This window comes from Myotis yumanensis, unplaced genomic scaffold (genome assembly GCF_028538775.1).
Source record: "Myotis yumanensis isolate MYYU_CA2020_CCGP unplaced genomic scaffold, mMyoYum1.0.hap1 SCAF_10, whole genome shotgun sequence".
NCBI lineage: Eukaryota > Metazoa > Chordata > Mammalia > Chiroptera > Vespertilionidae > Myotis > Myotis yumanensis.
The window spans coordinates 33,015,018-33,032,231 of record NW_027223761.1 but is presented as its reverse complement, the minus strand read 5'-3'; the positions used below and the strand labels follow the sequence as shown (position 1 = coordinate 33,032,231).

The following is a 17,214-nucleotide window of genomic DNA, read 5'->3' as shown; positions in this document are numbered from 1 at the left end:
CATTCCCACATAAAGCTGCAGCTTGAGGAAGTTAGTTCTATAAAGAACTTCATAGTTTTTTAATGTTCTAAGTGGCATCTCACACAGTGCTCTGCATATAGTGAGCACTCAATAAATATTGTTGAGATGAACTGAACAGTGAGTCAAAGTGAGGTTCAGATTCTGAGATGAGTGCTAGCCGGAAGGGAAATAGGTTTTGTTTGCGCACGTAGGCACCAAGTTCCCCCGCACACTGGAACCAGAAGGATCCTTTCCATAGAGAAAAACCTGTCTGCTGTTTTTTAAAAAAATTTTTAAATTAATCCTCACCGAAGGACAGAGGATATTTTTTCCATTGCTTCTTAGAGAGTGGAATGGAGGAAGGGAGGGAGAGGAAGAGAGGGAGTGGAGGGAGAGAAACATCTATGTGAGAGAGACACATTGATTGGTTGCCTCCCAAAGGAGCCCCTATTGGGTGGGGATTGACCTGCAACCCAGGTATGTGCCCTTGACCAGAAATCAAACTCTGATATCCTTGGGGTTGGGGGGGTGGGGGGGGCGGGGCGGGGAGAGGAGAGGAGGGAGGGAGGCAGAAAGAGAGAAAGAGAGAGAGAGAGAGAAAAGCTGTAACCACTTAGGAACACCAGCCAGGGCTGTTTTTATTTTTAAATGTGTGATTGAAAATGTTAACTCTCTCCTTCTTTCAAAAACTTTTTAGGTTTTTATTTATCTTAGGGAAAGCTCTAGTTTTAGGAATTTGGAATCTCAGTGATACTGGTGAATTTACTTGCCATTCCTTAAACTTTGATATTTAGAATTTGTCAGACTGCTTTAAATCATTATCCCTAAGAAATCAAGGCTGCTTTATTACTGAATTCTGAAAAAAACTACTTTAGAAAGAGCACTCAGTTCTAAGCATTTTCCCAAATCCACTTTTTATGCCCTATTTTTAGAAATTTAAATTCTTTCTTTCTTTTCTCTCCCTCTCCCCCTTTCTTCTTGCCCACGGGTTCCAAAGAGGGGCTTCAGGTCAGAGGAGAAGGTGTCAGAGACCTGGGCCCAGACACTTCCACTTCAATAAGAGCAGTCCGTTTTTATTTGCATATTTCTTTTGAGAAACGTCTGAAAACCATGGTTGAGAGGTGACTATGCAGGATGGAAACAGTAATAAAAAGCTCTTAAAAACTGGTAATAATTTTTCCCTGCTTTTCAACGTCTCTGAGCAAATCTCTAGAGGCTGCTCCATAAACCATCCTGAGGAGTCAGTTGTCTGATCATGGGACAGTGATAATGACTGGGCCGAGGCCTATCCCTCATCCAACCCCCAGTACCACCCATTCCCATGTGTATTCCATGATAAATATAATTGAGTTACCGAAGGTGCAGCTGCTCTGATCCATTCAAAAATATTTAATTTTGGAAGGGAATTCCTGGGAATACTACTCTAAAAATGGATTTTCTTTAAATATGGATTTTAGAATTAGAAAATAGCTCTATCTTCTGAAAAAGATTAAAACCACAAGTAAAAGGGTGGGGTTTTTACATGGCAGGTGGAGGGAGCATCTGAGACCTAAAATGAGGCCCATTTGTTATTTCGGCTTCCTGTGGATGAATATTCAAGAAGAGAACAAGAGAATTCACAGAGAGGGTAACTTCCAATTCAGCAATGATAAGCAACACAGGTCTCAGATGAAGAAGTGAGTGTTTTAACAGTTGGGTTGAGCCCAGTAACAGGACATCTCAACTGGTGCTTGTAAGGTTAGACATGTGGGTAGGCGGCGGCATCTAGAATGTCTGTCAGTGAGGTCCTTAGCCTGGACTAGTGTTTAGGGGCAGAGCTTTTGGCCCTAATACCAGAAAGACCTAGGTTTTAGTTCTTCCAAAATTAATGAGGGGCATTGCCAGCTTATTGGTGTGGGCACCTAAAATGGAGAACAAAACAAAATTTTCATGCTACGAACTCAGGCACATGGGAAAACTGGGTCTTTAGAGCTGGAGGGCAAGGACCTCACTATTAGAGTATAGGAATACACAGGGGGTTGCATTGCACCAGAATGCCGTGGGAGCTGGGTGGTAAGCACTAGGATTTCCTGTCATGGATCATCCAACTGGGAGAATGATTCTAGTGGAGAGATCGTGGGCCAAAATGTGAGGGCAGGCAAAGTCAGGTAAAAGGCTAGAGCATAGAGTGCCGAGAAAAGTCAAAGGTATGCTGTGACTTCAGGTCTTTTTTTCACAACAGACAATGGTCATATATTCTCAAACCTAAAGACAAGAGCTAAGTAATTCTATTGGTTGTTTAAATCTGGCAAAAGAATCATTAACTAATCTGAACTCTAAGAAATGCAGCCTACTAATAATCTTTGACAAAGATTGTAAACAGAGAAGGGAGTTGCTATAAACATAGCTAGCTCATTCTTTTTGTGCATATTTTTAGTTAAGTAAACCAATGCTCTTCGGTCACGTCCTTACATTTTATTTTAGAATCCTCTCAGGTGCTGGAGTTAGTGTTCAGCGAGATGCATCCCAGCTATAGGTTATTAAAACAATTGGGCTTTTATAATGACCTGGGAAGACAGTGGAAAGAAAGCTAAGGGAGAACTGGGAAGTATGAAGAGGGCTTTACGTTTTATTTTCCAGATAACAGTCCTTTGATGTAAATCCTTTTATTTTTATTTGTCAACACTGAGAGTTTGCTTTAGTTCAGTACAAATAATTCAAAGGTTGCTGTTGGCAATCTGAAACATGAATCTGAAGGATGCCTATACACAGTGGTTGGCAAAAGTAGGTTTATAGCTGTGAGTATGAAAATGAGTTTATTCTTGTATTATTAATTAATGTACTATTTATTATTATTAACCTACGTTTGCCCACCTTTATATTTTGGATATAGAGAAACCATAGTTTTCTTTTAATATTCAGTATTACTTTATATTAGTTTTAGATGTACAGCATAGTGGTTAGACAATTATGTAATTTACAAAGTGATCCTACCCACTATATTATTGACTCTATTCCCTATGCTGTACTTTAATTCCTGTGACTATTTTGTAACTACCAATTTGTACTTCTTAATGCCTTCACCTTTTTCACCCAGCCCCCCAATTCCCATCCACGCTGGCAACCATCAGTTTATTTTCTGCATCTATGAGTCTGTTTCTGTTTTTTGTTCACTTATTTTGTTCTTTAGATTTTACATATAAGTGAAATCATGTGGTATTTATCTTTCTCTGCCTGACTTATTTTACTTGGCATAATACTTTCTAGGTCCATCCATGTTGCAAAATGATAAGACTTCATTCTTTTTTATGGCCGAGTTGTATATGTATGTATCATAACTGTTTTATCCACTCATCTATTGATAGGCACTTAGTTTGCTTTCATATCTTGGTTCTGGTAAATAATGCTGCAATGAACATAGAGATTATATCAAACTAAAAAGTTTTGCACAGCAAAGGAAACCATTAATCCTACCAGACCTGAGGCCCTGAACCTAACTGTCCCCTATACCTGGGCTCCTGAGCATTAAAGAGAAAAAACCAACATGATATAGAAAAATGTTAGTTACATGCAAACAAGTGGTTAGAATAAGACGGAACTTGGAGACATTGTAGAAAATAGGTCTACCTTTCATCTAGCACCAATATTCCACCTTTGTGTGGAAATTACCGAAAAATCGGTACAGCGGTCTGGTAGGGTTAATAAAATGAAAAGACAACCTACTGAATGGAAGAAGATATCTGCCAATAATACATCCTATAAAGAGTTACTATCCAAAATTTATAAAGAATTCAGACAACTCAAAACCAAAAAACCAAACAATCTAATTTAAAAATGGGCAGAGGACCTGAATAGATACTTCTCCAAAGAGGACATACAGATGGCCAACAGATATATGAAAAGATGTGCAGCGTCACTAATCGTCAGAGAAATGCAAATTAAAACCACAATGAGATATCATTTCATACCTGTCAGAGTGGCTATCATCAATAAATCAACAAACAGCAAGCGTTGGTGAGGATGTGGAGAAAAGGGAACTCTCGTGCACTGTTGGTGGGAATGCAGACTGGTGCGGCCACTATGGAAAACAATATGGAATTTCCTCAAAAAATTAAAAATGGAACAGCCTTATGACCCAGGAATTCCACTTCTGGGCATATATCCAAAGAAACCCAAAATACTAACTGGAAAGGATATATGCACCCCGTGTTCAAAAACCATAGCTTTTTAAGACTGGAATGGACTTTAAAGGTCATCACATTAAATTGTTTCATTTTACAGCTGAGAAGAATGAGGCCTGTAAAAGTTATGTGAGTTACTTCATGTCAAGGCATAAATGGCTGGCTGGGCCAGGACTAAAACCTATGAAATGGATTTCTAGTCCACTGTTACTTCCGGTACAACCCATGCCTATCTTACCTCAGATGACAATCCAAAGTTTGAAGAAAAAAACCCACTTTAATCTTTATTTGTTCTAATTTTCAAATCAATTTATTATTTCCTATGAGAATTTAGTGAGCAAATTCAGTAATGCTAGTGCAACTTTTGTCATGCCCTGCTGTATAGGCTCAAATGTATCAAGTTTCCTACTTTAATTTTTGACTGGTAGTGATGAATTCTGTGCATATCATTAAATATCATTAAAAAATATATTTGCTGAGTTCTTTTAAAATGAGATTAAAAAAAATTTTTTAATTGTCATGGTGGAAAAAAGACCCCCTTAGATTTTTATCTTTTAGGGCAAGCATTTGATAGTCAATGTGAAAACTCAAAAAAAATTTTTTTCCTTTATCCAAGAGACAGGAAAGAAACAGGAATTCTGGTCTTTATCCATCTGGGTCAAATTCTTATGCTAATTTCTCAGTGATTTCTGCTATGTATGTGAACTATGACCATACACGAAAATGGTCTGTTTTAGGTCATGCCTGTGGGCAAAGATTAATTGGTGAAAAAATGGGCCTGTTCGTGGGATTTACCACACAGTAACGTTCCTCATCTCACTGGAAAAATGTGGAATTAGCTCTTTGGGAAATGTAGCCCTGTCATGAGGCTGGAGGGAGTTTCGGTGGAGGGAAACAGTTCGCTCTCTAAGACAGTTATGATTGGTTAGATTCCAGAGCAGTCCCTTTCCTTCAGCAAAGCTCTACCCTCTTTCAAATAAATATTTCCTACATGTGACTGGTGTCACTAGCAATTCAGAGATCGCATCTTATTGGGCTTCTTTCTTGGCACCGATCCAAACTGGGCAATGGTCTTGGAGAGGTCTCCTGACCCTCCCATGCCCGCTCTCTAGAACATGCTGTTACAGTGAAAAAGCCTTCGATGTGGAAATAACTTTGCGACAGCATAACTCTTCTACGCTTACTGAAATGTGGGATACAGATGTGAACTAGTGAGTATGGGTGGCAAGGGTGCGAAGTGGAGGATGGGATGTTAGCTCCTGGCCTGTGAAGGTGGTTCCTGAGGAAGACAAGCTGGACTATATCTGCTTGGATGCTCCCAGAGAACACTCCACGTGCTCCTCCCTAACAGCCCCTGCCAGGACCCCGGGCCTGCCGTGTGGCCCACACCGCTGATGAGGACAGACCTCGCCACAGCGATCAGGGTTTCATCGCCCTGCCCTGCCCGTAGTGGTGGCGGCTGGTCCTTACCAGGTCGCAGCCCTGCTCGGGCAGCTCAAGGGCCCATCCTGAACCGGGATGAAGTGAGGGGCCGACCGAAGACTCCCCCTTCAGCTCGATTTCCACGAACTCCCTCCCACCCCAAGACCCCGGTGCAGACCCGAGGGAGCCAGGATAGATGTCTATGACTTACCCCTAGAGGGAACCTGCGTGCCTGTGGTCCCAGGATGGTGGGCTGGCCCCCTTCCACCCGAGGAGGACCCCACCCATTCCCCCCAGCTCTGCCCCTCCCCTGTCCCGGCGCAGAAGTCAGCGGGGTCCCCCGGCCCGCGGCGGGCGCTCGGCTGGCAAGCGGCGGCAGGACAGGGCGCGGGCGCGCGCGGGCGGCGGGCGGGGCGCGCGCGCCGGGCCGGGGCCGCCACGGGGGAGGAGCGCCCGCCCCGCTCGCCGCTCGCGCGCCCAACGGACCAGGCTGAGGCCGTGAGTTAACTGTTGCAGCCACGGGAGTTGGGAGGAGACTTCGAGTCTCCAGCCCCGAGAGGTGCTTAAAGGAGAAGCCCTTCCGCCCCTCTCCACGGCCAGTATGTTACGGACCCCTCCGCTACTCCGCGCGCGCGGCGGAGACCCCGGGCCGCGGCGGCGGGCGCAGCCCTGACGCGCTACTGAGCCGGGGGGCGCCCCGAGCGCGGGGACAGGGGGTGAGGAAGCGTCTGCGGCCCCTGCGGTCCTAGCTGGGCGTGCTGAGCCCGCAGCCACCCCCGGTCCCGGCCATGAGGAGGGACGAGCGAGACGCCAAAGCCATGCGGTACCCGCCGCCGCCGGCGGACGGGGCCGGCTCGCCCCCCGAGAGTCTGAGGAACGGCTACGTGAAGAGCAGCGTGAGCCCCTTGCGGCAGGACCCTCCGCGCGGCTTCTTCTTCCACCTCTGCCGCTTCTGCAACGTGGAGCTGCTGCTGCCGTCGCCGGCCTCCCCCCAGCAGTCGCGGCGCGGCTCCCTCTTCTCCCGGGCGCGCCTCGCGCTGGGCGCCCTGGCCGCCTTTGTCCTCGCCCTGCTGCTCCGTGCGGAGCCCGAGAGCTGGGCTGCCGGGGCCGCCCGCCTGCGGACCCTGCTGAGCGTCTGCTCGCTCAGCCTCAGCCCCCTCTTCAGCATCGCCTGTGCCTTCTTCTTCCTCACCTGCTTCCTGACCCGGGCCAAGCGGGGCCCCAGCCCGGACCGGAGCGGCGGCGGCGGCTCCTGGTGGCTGCTGGCACTGCCCGCCTGCTGTTACCTGGGCGACTTCTTGGTGTGGCCGTGGTGGTCTTGGCCTTGGGACGGAGACGCCGGGGCCGCGACCCCGTACACGCCCCCGGCGGCGGGCAGGTTGTTCTTGGTGCTGAGCTGCGTGGGCTCGCTGACGCTCGCGCACCGGGTCGGGCTCCAGCACGGCATCCTGGTGCTGCTCTTCTCCAGCCTCGTCTGGTGGGTCTCCTTCGCCAGCCTCGGGCCGCTGCCCTCAGCCCTGCGGCCCCTGCTGTCCTGCCTGGTCGGGGGCGCCGGCTGCCTGCTCGGCCTGGGGTTGGATCACTTCTTTCAAATCAGGGAAGCTTTCCATCATCCTCGGTTGTCCAGCACCGCGGAGGAAAAAGTGCCTGTGATCAGACCCCGCAGGAGGTCCAGCTGCGTGTCGTTCGGGGAAACGCCGGCCGCTTACCAAGGCAGCTGCAAAATGTTCAGGAGACCGTCGTTGCCTTGCATTTCCAGAGAACAGGTACGTTAGCCGAAAGCCAGGTTGGCTGAGGAAGTGAGTGCGGTTTTGTCGCTTCAGTTCCTGAGCTGAATTTGCGTGTTTGAGAGCATGTTAACTTCCAGGATGGGAAAAAAAAGGTTTTCTTCTGGAAAGGATTCCTAAAATACAGGAGGCTTTTTAGAAATACAGAAGTACCTTTTTATTTGTGTGAAATAGACTACTTATATTGCACCTTTAAAGTACTTTGTTTATGCAATAGAGGAGTTATCAGAAGGATGAATTATTTGCGGTTTAATAGATTGACTACTCCCACTTTGGCATGCTCTGGTGTACGTCATTTTGGTGCCGTTTATCTGTTGCTGTTATAATAGTGATATCTCCCCAAAGGTAACATACAACCATTAGACTGAGTGAATAGACATTAACTTTAAGCAGTGTGATTTTACTATTTTTGATATTCGAGAGAAAGAATTTGAGATCTTATGAACATTGATGAACTTTGGAACTGCGACTTGTTAGTTGAGTTGAAAAGACTGTTGGAAATAATTTTTAAGAGATACCCCCCCCCCCAAACCAAATTTCAGCGGTATAGGCTAATACAATATTTTACAGACTAACTCATGGTGGTGTGTATTTGTTGCATAATGAGGAGAATGTTGTAATAATTTAACCTTTAAACTTATGTCTGGAAAGATGCCAAAAGCATGTCCAGTAGGTTTACATGTTTTTGTTTTTTAAAAGGAATTGAAACCATCATCATGGAACGAGCTTCTATATAGCCTTGGGAAATCTTACCTGTTCTACATCACCAAGAAACTCAACAAGTATAGCTATTCACTGATAGTAAATGCTTTACATATATTTTCTTAAATATATGTAAGTGCAAAATGCTTGACATATATTTTCTTTAATCTTCACAAGAACCCTATATGGTGGTGACATTCCCTAAATGTAGAGATGAGCCATATGAGTTTTTGAGAGATTACCCAACTTCACACATCTAGTAAGTGGCAGTGCTGGGATTTGAACCTAGATTTCTCAGTTTTAATTGTTGTGTTCTAAGCAACTAAAAGAATGAGTGTAGAGCTCTTATGTAGGCGAGTTGGAGTTTATAGCATTGGTTTTCAGACTCTTTGATTGGTGATATGTTTTACACTGGGACCCAGTATAACTTTTTTATTCTTACTACATCTGATGCTCTCTTCAAAGTAATCAGCAAACCACTATATTGATTTTATGACATGTTTAACACTAACTCTGTAGTGCTCCAATGAGACCACACTTTGCTTCTTGAAACGTGTTTTTTTTTGTGTTTTTTTTTTCAGAAACTGCTTTTGTGGTCTGTAATTATTTGGCCAAATACTTGAAAAAATTTGTTAAAAAATGTTCTGCCTTTTGTTTTCTCATTTTACTGCCCGTGATAACAGTGCTTAGAAAAATCTGTATTAGAAGAGTTGTGATATTAACTGTAGATCAAAGTAATATCAGCTGTTTTCTTAGCATGGCATGCCATTTAACAGTTGACTATATGTGAATAGACACCGGAAAAGTGTTTTAGCGTAGTCTAATCACATTTGTAGATAATTTTCCTAAATTTAACAGCATTACAGTTTAACGAACTTTATTGTAATCTGTTGGTGTAGTCAATTGTGGCTGTGCTGTAAATGGAAAATTCTTGGTTTTCTTAATCCTACTCTGGTGCTTTTTCCATCACAGCAACCTTTTTCAACCTTTAATTGAGAGCAGTGTTGTTGTTCTAGGTAGCTTCACTTATTAGAAGCAGACACAGTTTGAGCTTTTAAGAAGGTCATATATTATACTTATTTGCATAGCCCATGGACACGGACATGGGGGTGGGGGATTGGGAGGAGGGAGGAAAGCAGAGGGCAATGGGAGATATTAACAATAAAAAACACATTTTAAAAAGTTTATTAATCCATTTTTTAAAAGGTCATATCTTAACGCAGAAAACTCTTATTCACATTCCACTATGAAAAGGAACATTTTTGGGGTCTTAAATATATGCTAATAGTTTAAGACTTCCCACATTGTTACTTAATGTTCGGTGTCATAAAATAATACTACTTTGGCATTACTAAAAAATACTACATATTTTTAATTTAACCGAGATTGTAATAAGGATTTTTATTTATGCTTATTCCTGTGAGTCTCTGGTTTTGTTTGCATGTATATGATGTTAAAGAAATGAAGAGGAAACCAGTGCTTTTATAGAAGTAAAAGATGGAGACTTTCTGATTTTCCAAGTGCTAAATTTTGTATATGACAAGTATAAAGTCTCTTCATTGTTTCAGAAAGTGAAGGGGAAACAGACAGATACTGAGTAGAATCTGATATAGGGAGAAATGCCCTGGACTCATAGGCGGGGGATTGAGAGTAAGGTCTTGGCTCTACTGTGTAATCTTGGGAAAGTCAGTGAATCTCTGAATCTCAGTATCCTGCCAAATCAGGGATTCCAAAAGATGAATTCTGTAATAACTTCCCAGTTCTTGATTCCCTTCTTACAGTTGGTTTATACTTTTTGTAAGGTATGAATAAAAGTATAGCTAAAACATCACAGATTAGTACTTCTTGAAGTTTTACTTAAGTGTTGAATGTTGATATGACTAACCTGTGTTTTCCAAGGTGTAATGGTGAGCAAATATTCTGTATTTTTAATAGAGAACTTTAAAAATTATATGCAATTCATTTTTGGATTGATAACAAAATTATAATTCTTTTATTTCCTGAAGAATTTTATAAACATCTTTGAAAAACAATCAAAACTCATGTCTATCTAAATATTTTTAAATTGAGAGTAGATTTAGAATAATTTTTAACTTTTGGAATGTTATGTTAGGTACCATGTTGAAAAATAATGGCTTATGTTTGCAAAACATTTAATTTTCATAATTAGATTTATAGTAGATATAAATGCTATATATGTCACCTATTAATTAAAGTTTTGTTGTTGTTGTTGCCAAGCATTTAGAGATTTAAAGTTTAAGTCTAGTTACTGTTAACTGTATTTTGCCTTGGTGGGTTAATGGGAAGACATACTTAAGTTGTAGTATATTTGCCAGGAATCAGCTAAAACAAATAGGAAATTTTTTAAAGAATTAGTTGTCTACATAGATGCTTTGGCCAGAATTTAACAAATTACATTTCTAAGCCATTTTATTTGTATATTCTATAATGAAAGTTTCAGCCAGATCATTTTGTTTGTGATAGACTAGGTAAATACGAGGTTTTGAAAGTCATAAGTTAGTGTGTGAGATATTTTTCTATACCTAAAATGCTAAGTGCTTTCTAAATGGTTAGGTAAATATTTTAAAATTCTGTGGCCTTAAAGCCCATAAATATTATGTAAAGTGTTAATTTTATTTGAAAAAGGTGCACACATGTAGTATGAATGTGTTTAAAAATGATTTTTAAGTTTAGTGATTATTTAGCCCCTTAAGGAATTTGCAAGGCATATTTCACTATGAATTTAAGAATACTGTAGTATTTGTGACATTTATTTTGTGGTTTCAGTGAGAAGTGCTTCATTCTACTTTCATGTTAATATTTTGTGATAAAGTATCAGCCTATATCATAATTTTATGCTCTATTTTGTAAACATTGTATGTACTCTGCCATCGGAACTGTTGTTCAAAAGCACAGATTTGATTAAATCCCTTGCCCTGTTTTAAAAACCTCTTACGGTTTTTTCATTGTCCACAGGGTAAAGTGGACAATGACCTTGAACCTTGCTTGCAAAATCCTTTATAACATGCTCTTAGCTTTTTTGTTTGTTTTGTATTTTAAAAAGCCATCTAGGACTTAGGGACACTTCCTCCCCCATCCATCCTTGGCTATAACTATTTGTGGACTGCTTATTGTTATTGACCTGTAGGTATTTTTTTTTCTTTTGCTATTACTATTCACAGTTTGAAATCTCCTTTAAGGAACAAATTAGATTAAGAAGTTCTTAGACAGTACAGTGATATTCAAATTACTTGTATAAACTGAGAACAAACCTTCAATATAGCAAGTTGGCCATTTAAAAAAATAATAGTTGACAGATCATGTGATGTGTGATAGATTTTTATTATATCTCATGAAATAATAACATCTCCATAATTTATGTTTTCCCATACTGAGTGGAAAGTAAATAGGGCCAAACATAAGTAGAACTGTAAAGTTTATTTTCATTGTCCTCTGACTTTTTATCCGCCTCAGTGGTGGGCCTTTCTCTGATTCTCTTTTTCTTTACCCTTGCAGTTACCAAGTTAGCCTGTTTCTCTAGCTATTCTCCTGCCTTCCTATCCCCCAACCAAAACAGGAAGAATCTATACTTGCTGAAAACATTTATTTCAACCTAAATGTGTTTATATAGATATAGAAGAGATAGATTCAGAGTTTATCTCGTTGAAATCTGCTCATTTTATAGACTGGAAAGAAATTAAACTCAGAGAGGTAAAAATATTGTTTGTAAGTTATGGCGTGAGATATTTGGGATTCAGGGACTAAAACCAAGCTAAGTCCTGCCATAAAGAGCATAAATAGCTGCAGTCATGGTTTTCCAAGGCTGTAACTAATTTTGTCAATTATCTGATAAATGACATCCCTGGTTAAAGGAGTTAGTGGGTGAAGATGGGAAAGCGAGAGAGACTCTTGAAATCACGAAGTTTATACAGACCTTGAGGATAAACTTGGTTTCTGATGTAGTTATTTCAGGGTGACTTGTCAGGATGCAGCTGGTGTCAAGCTCAAGTGCCTTCAGAGGTCAGTCACAATAACGTATTTATGTCGCATGCTGAAGAAGGAGGGAAGGATAAGAAGAATGGAAGTCCACTGATTATTGCCTACTTTGCCTAAGAACATTCAATTTAAACAAAACAAACGCAACAGTTGTGTTAGCCAAGCAAAACTTTAGGAGACCTGGGTTCTGTCTGTGGGTAGTTCCTGACAGTTTATAATATTGGGTTGGTGTTCACCTTGTTATTTAAAAGCTGACTCATATTTATTTACATGATTATTAGAAGGCTCTTCTTAGAACTTTGGGCAGAGGAGTATATAGTATTTTTTACTGTCTTTTACTTTCATGATTTAGAACTTTTCTTCCTGTATTGATTTTCCCTAGCAGGTCACTTATCTTTGTAGATTTTCCCTCCTCCATCAGCTAGAGTAAATTGTTTGGCTAGTTCTTCCTTACATTTCTTTCATACAACACGCATTCAGCATATTTTATCTTTATTTAGTTAGCATTTAAATTTTAAATGAGAAATTTTACATGTAAAAGACTATATAATTTTAATATGTGTTAAGGAATGAAATACGAAAGGAAAAAAGTCAAGTACTCACCACTTATATTCTTTGAAGTTCCCTGTGTAACTCTTTTTTGCATCCCTTACTGCCCCATCTATCCTGATTTTCTTTTTCTTTTTTTTACTATTCATTACTGTGCTTGTTTTTATAATTATAACCCCCCACAAATGTATTCTTAAATAATCTAAATAATGTTATTAATATTGCCTGTTTTTGAACTTCTGTAGAATCATGGTGTATGAATTTATTTTGTAACATTTTTTCCCTTGATGTTTCTGAAATTTATTAATGTTGATGTGGATAATTGCAGTTCATTTTTTAATGCTGTATAATATTTCATCGTATGGCCATGGTAAAATTTATTTATCTATTCCACTGTTTATGGACCTATGGGTAGTTTACCATTATGTAAAATGATGCTAATGAAACTTATTGCAAATGTTTCCTGGTGCATGTTTGCATCCAAAAGTAGAATTGCTGAGCTGCAAGGTATGTTCATATTCAACTTCACTATGTGTGGTAGTCAGAATAACAGCACTCCAAAGATGTCCATGTGCTAATTCCAGGAAATTGTGAATGTTATCTAACTTAGCAAAGGGGACTTTGCATAGGAAATGTTTAAGGACCTTGAGATGGGAAGTTTATCCAGGATTATCTGAGTGGATCCAAAGTAATCACAAGGGTTCTTAAAAAGTGGAAGAGGGAGGCAAAAGAGGTCAGCGATGGAGTTGTGACAATGGAATAGGATTGGAGTAATCCAGTGTGAGAAAGATTCAATCTACCTTTGGCTTTGACAATGGAAGAAGAAGGCCAGGAACCAAGGAAAGCAGGCAGCTTCTAGGTGCCGGAAAGGCAGGGAAATGGATTTACTAGTATTTCAAGGTATCCTTTGATTTCTTCCTTGATCTCATTGTTAGCCCATTCATTGTTTAGTAACATGTTACATTTCCCTCCATGTCTTTGTGTATTTTTCAGACTTTTTTTCTTGTGCTTGATTTCTATTTTCATACCATTATGGTCAGAGAAGATGCTTCATATGATTTCATTCTTCTTAAATTTATTGAGACTTGTTTTGTGTCCTAACGTGGTCTATCTAGAAAATGTTCCATATGCACTTGGAAAGAATACATATTCTGCTGCATTGGGGTGAAATGCTCTGAAGATATTATTAAATCCTACTAGGGTGTGTAAAGTATGTTCTTCTAAGGAAAAGCATAGGGAAACATGACCATTGCATGTAGATACATGTTATACAATATATCACACTAAAAAATTTTTTAATAAAATATATAAAAATAAATAAAATATTAAATATATGCATTACGTTTAATTTTGATGTGTGTTAATATAAATATAAGATATGACAAAATGAAGTACAATTTAAGTACATTTATTCAGATGCTTTCATTTAATATTCACGTGCGGAAAAGTAGCGGGCTGCCTGAGGGAGTTCTGGCTCAAAATAGCCAGTCAGCAAGGTGTTAATTATTATGTGTCTTGGTGGGGGCCTCTTTGGGTTCATCTTGTTTAGGACTTTCTGTGCTTCCTGGACTTATGTGTCTTTTTTCTTCACAAGGTAAGGGAAGTTTTTGGTCATTATTTCTTCAAATCGGTTTTTGATGATCTGTTGCTCTCTCTCTCCTCCTTCTGATGAGAATGTTGTTATGCTTCATGTTGTACCAAAGGTCCCTTAAACTATCCTTACTCTTTTTAATTCTTTTTTTTCTCTGCTCTGATTGGGTGTTTTTTTCCTACCTTGTCTTCCAAAGTGCTGCTTTGATCCTCTATTTCAGTCAACCTACATTTTATTCCTTTCACTGTATTCTTTTTTTTTTCCTTTCACTGTATTCTTGATGTCAGAAATGGTATTCTTCATTTCTGACTGGTTCTTTTTCATGGTTTATATGTCCTTTTTCATGCTGTTGTACTTCTCACTAAGTTCCGTGACCATCCTTATAACCATTAATTTGAACTCTGTATCTGAAAGATTGCTTGCCTCCATTTCATTTAGCTCTCTCTCTCTCTTTCTCTCTCTCTCTTTTTTTTTTTTTTTTTTTTTTTTGAGAATTCTCCTGTTCTTTTATTTGGGGCCTGTTTCTTTGTCTCCCCATTTTGGTTTCCCTTTTGTATTTGTTTCTATGTATTGGATAGATTTGCTATGACTCCCAGTCTTTGTGTGGTGGCCTTATGTAGTAGGTGTCTTGTGGGACCCAGTGGCTCAGGGTCCTTGATCACCTGAGCTGGGTCTGAGAATGTCTCTTGTATGGGTTATGTGGGCCCTTCGGGTATAATTCAGTCTTGGTTGCTATAGGCCTGTTCATGTATGGGATCAACCCTCAGGCTGGCTGACTGTGAAGCTCAGCCCCGACCACGGTGTGTGAGCTGCTGTGCCAGTGCTGACCACATGAAGCGGAATTCACCTCAGTAGGGTTTGGTGCCTGCTGAGATCTCCTTTTGGTTATGCTGTTTGTGAAGCTTATTGGATCCTGCTCTAACGTTGTCTGAAGGTGGCCACTGGGTGTGTTGGTTCTGGGCCTCTTGGGAGGGACTTTGGTGCAGGCCAGTGTCTAATGCTGTCTGTGTCTGGCCGTTGGCAACCTGTTAGGAGCTGGCGATCCAAAGTTTGTGCCTGCCTCTGGTTTGCTTGGATTCACACAGGAAGGACCAAATTGCACAGCAAGGCAGGCTTTTACCAGCACTGGGCCTGGGGGTAGGTCAGCAAATGTCCCAAGACACCCTGATAAGATATGCCTCCACTTGCCTCTACCTGCCAGCTGTCTGTTAGATTCAGTCATTGAAAGAGCCTCTGGTGGAGTTGGGATGATGGGGCAAATGGATCACTTGTGAGGGGGAGGTTCTGTTCAGGTTTCAGGGAAGATGGTGGGTGTGGTCACCGCCCTAGCACCGCACGACTTTGTGTGTCCTGACCTAGGCAGGGCAGAACCACCAGGAGTTGGATGAGTGGGTCCTTTGGAGCCACAGTCAGAGTCCAGAGGATGGATCTGCTAGAAACCTGAAAGGTGTTTCTAGCAGATCTCCCATGAGGGGGAAGCACCAGGCAGGTTGATGGGAAAGTGGAGGGAATGGCCCCAACCTCAAAGCCACATAACTCAGTCACTGATACCACCTGAGTCTTCCCAGACCTCTACCCCCTGTCCAAGGCAGCTGACTCCTCCGCAGGGCCTAACCTCCACAGGGTGAGGTGAGAAGGAGTCTGGAGGGTGGGACAATTGGTTTACCCGAGGCTGATGCCACACAGAGCGGCATGCTCCACCCAAGAAAGATGGTTAAGTGCAGTATTGAAGAATGACTCAGCACAGGGATCCTGGCAGCTGTTCCCCCAGCTCCGTTCCCAGAGCCACAAACTCCAGACTCGCCTCAGGCGATTCTAGTCTGCTCCCCCTCCCTCTACTGGAGCCCAGGGTGAGTTGGTATGAACGAAATTTTGTGTGTTGGCCCTTTAAGAGGGTACCTATGTCTCCATTAGACTCTATCTCTCCCTGGTGGATAGAAACCCTGCTGCTTTTCACAGCTGGATGTTGTGTGGGCTCCTCTACCTGGCTCTGGTGTTCTGGGCTGGGGTTCCCCACTTGGGATTTAGGCCCCATGCTCCTCAGGGGGAATCCCCTGAAGCTGAATATCCCTCTGGAATATCAGGTGCCACTTTTGGGAGTACAGCCAGTCCTCTTCTTATCTCCACCCTTCCTACCAGTGTCAATATGGCTCCTTCTGTAAATCCCTGGTTATGTCTTCTCTTCGGCTAGTCTTCAGTTAGTTATTCAGGATGATTGTTCTTTAATTTAGTTATAATTCCAGTTTGGTCCTGGGAGTGTAGCTTCCACCTACTTTGCCACCATATTGAAATCTAATCTCATTTTTTATCTACATGGATATCCAGATGTGTCAACACAATTTATTGAAAAGTTTATTATCCATTTATCAGCAGTGTCCCCTCTGTCATATATCAGATTTTAATATATGTATGAGTCTGCATATGGGCTCTCATGTTTCATTGGTTAGTTTATGCACCCTGTGTTAATGCTACATTGTTTTAATTATAATAGCTTCATAATAAGACTTAATATAGAGTAAATCCCCTCATCTTGTTATTCTTCAAGAGTGTGTTGATTATTTTTGGACCTTTGCTTTTCAATATAAATTGTAGAATAAGCTTAACAAGCGCCACAAAAAATCTTGTTGGAATTTTCATTGGCATTGCATTAAATCTTTTGAACAATCCTATATAATAAAAGCCTAATATCCTAAGTGTCCGGTCATCCGTTCAACAAATCAAAGCGTAATATACTAATGATATGCTAAGGCTGCTCAACCGCTTGCACTGACCACCAGGGGGCAGACAGTTGGCTGGTCAGCCAGTCTCTATGACATGCACTGACCACCAGGGGGCAGACAGTTGACCAGTCAACCAGTTGCTATGATGTGCACTGACCACTGGGGGCAGACGCTCCAACTGGTAGGTTAGCTTGCTGCTGGGGTCTGGCCGATTGGGACTGAGCAAGATGGGCCAGAAATGCCCTGGAGCCCTCCTGCGGTCCCTCCCCAGCTGGTCAACCTCTCGC

The 17,214-nt window shown here is 41.6% G+C and overlaps 2 protein-coding genes across 5 annotated transcripts in view; one reads left to right on the top strand and one right to left on the bottom strand.

Moving 5' to 3' along the window:
- Nucleotides 1-17,214, bottom strand: part of PSMA1 (proteasome 20S subunit alpha 1) — a 285,437-nt gene that overhangs the window by 112,595 nt on the left and 155,628 nt on the right. Inside the window, exons 1-2 of one of the 2 annotated variants that reach the window (XM_070428262.1) lie at nucleotides 5,794-5,837; nucleotides 3,948-4,057 (exon numbers count right to left, since the gene is read on the bottom strand). The exons of the other annotated variant lie outside the window; for it this stretch is intronic. The gene's annotated coding sequence lies outside the window, so the exon portion shown is untranslated. Of the gene's footprint in view, nucleotides 1-3,947; nucleotides 4,058-5,793; nucleotides 5,838-17,214 lie in introns of those variants that run through there. 2 annotated transcript variants of the gene reach the window in all.
- Nucleotides 6,102-17,214, top strand: part of PDE3B (phosphodiesterase 3B) — a 161,303-nt gene continuing 150,190 nt past the window's right edge. For all 3 annotated transcript variants that reach the window (XM_070428261.1, XM_070428260.1, XM_070428259.1), the window contains exon 1: nucleotides 6,102-7,348. In XM_070428261.1, the coding sequence (XP_070284362.1) occupies nucleotides 6,371-7,348 (978 nt within the window). In that variant the 5' untranslated portion in view covers nucleotides 6,102-6,370. The remainder of the gene's footprint in view (nucleotides 7,349-17,214) is intronic.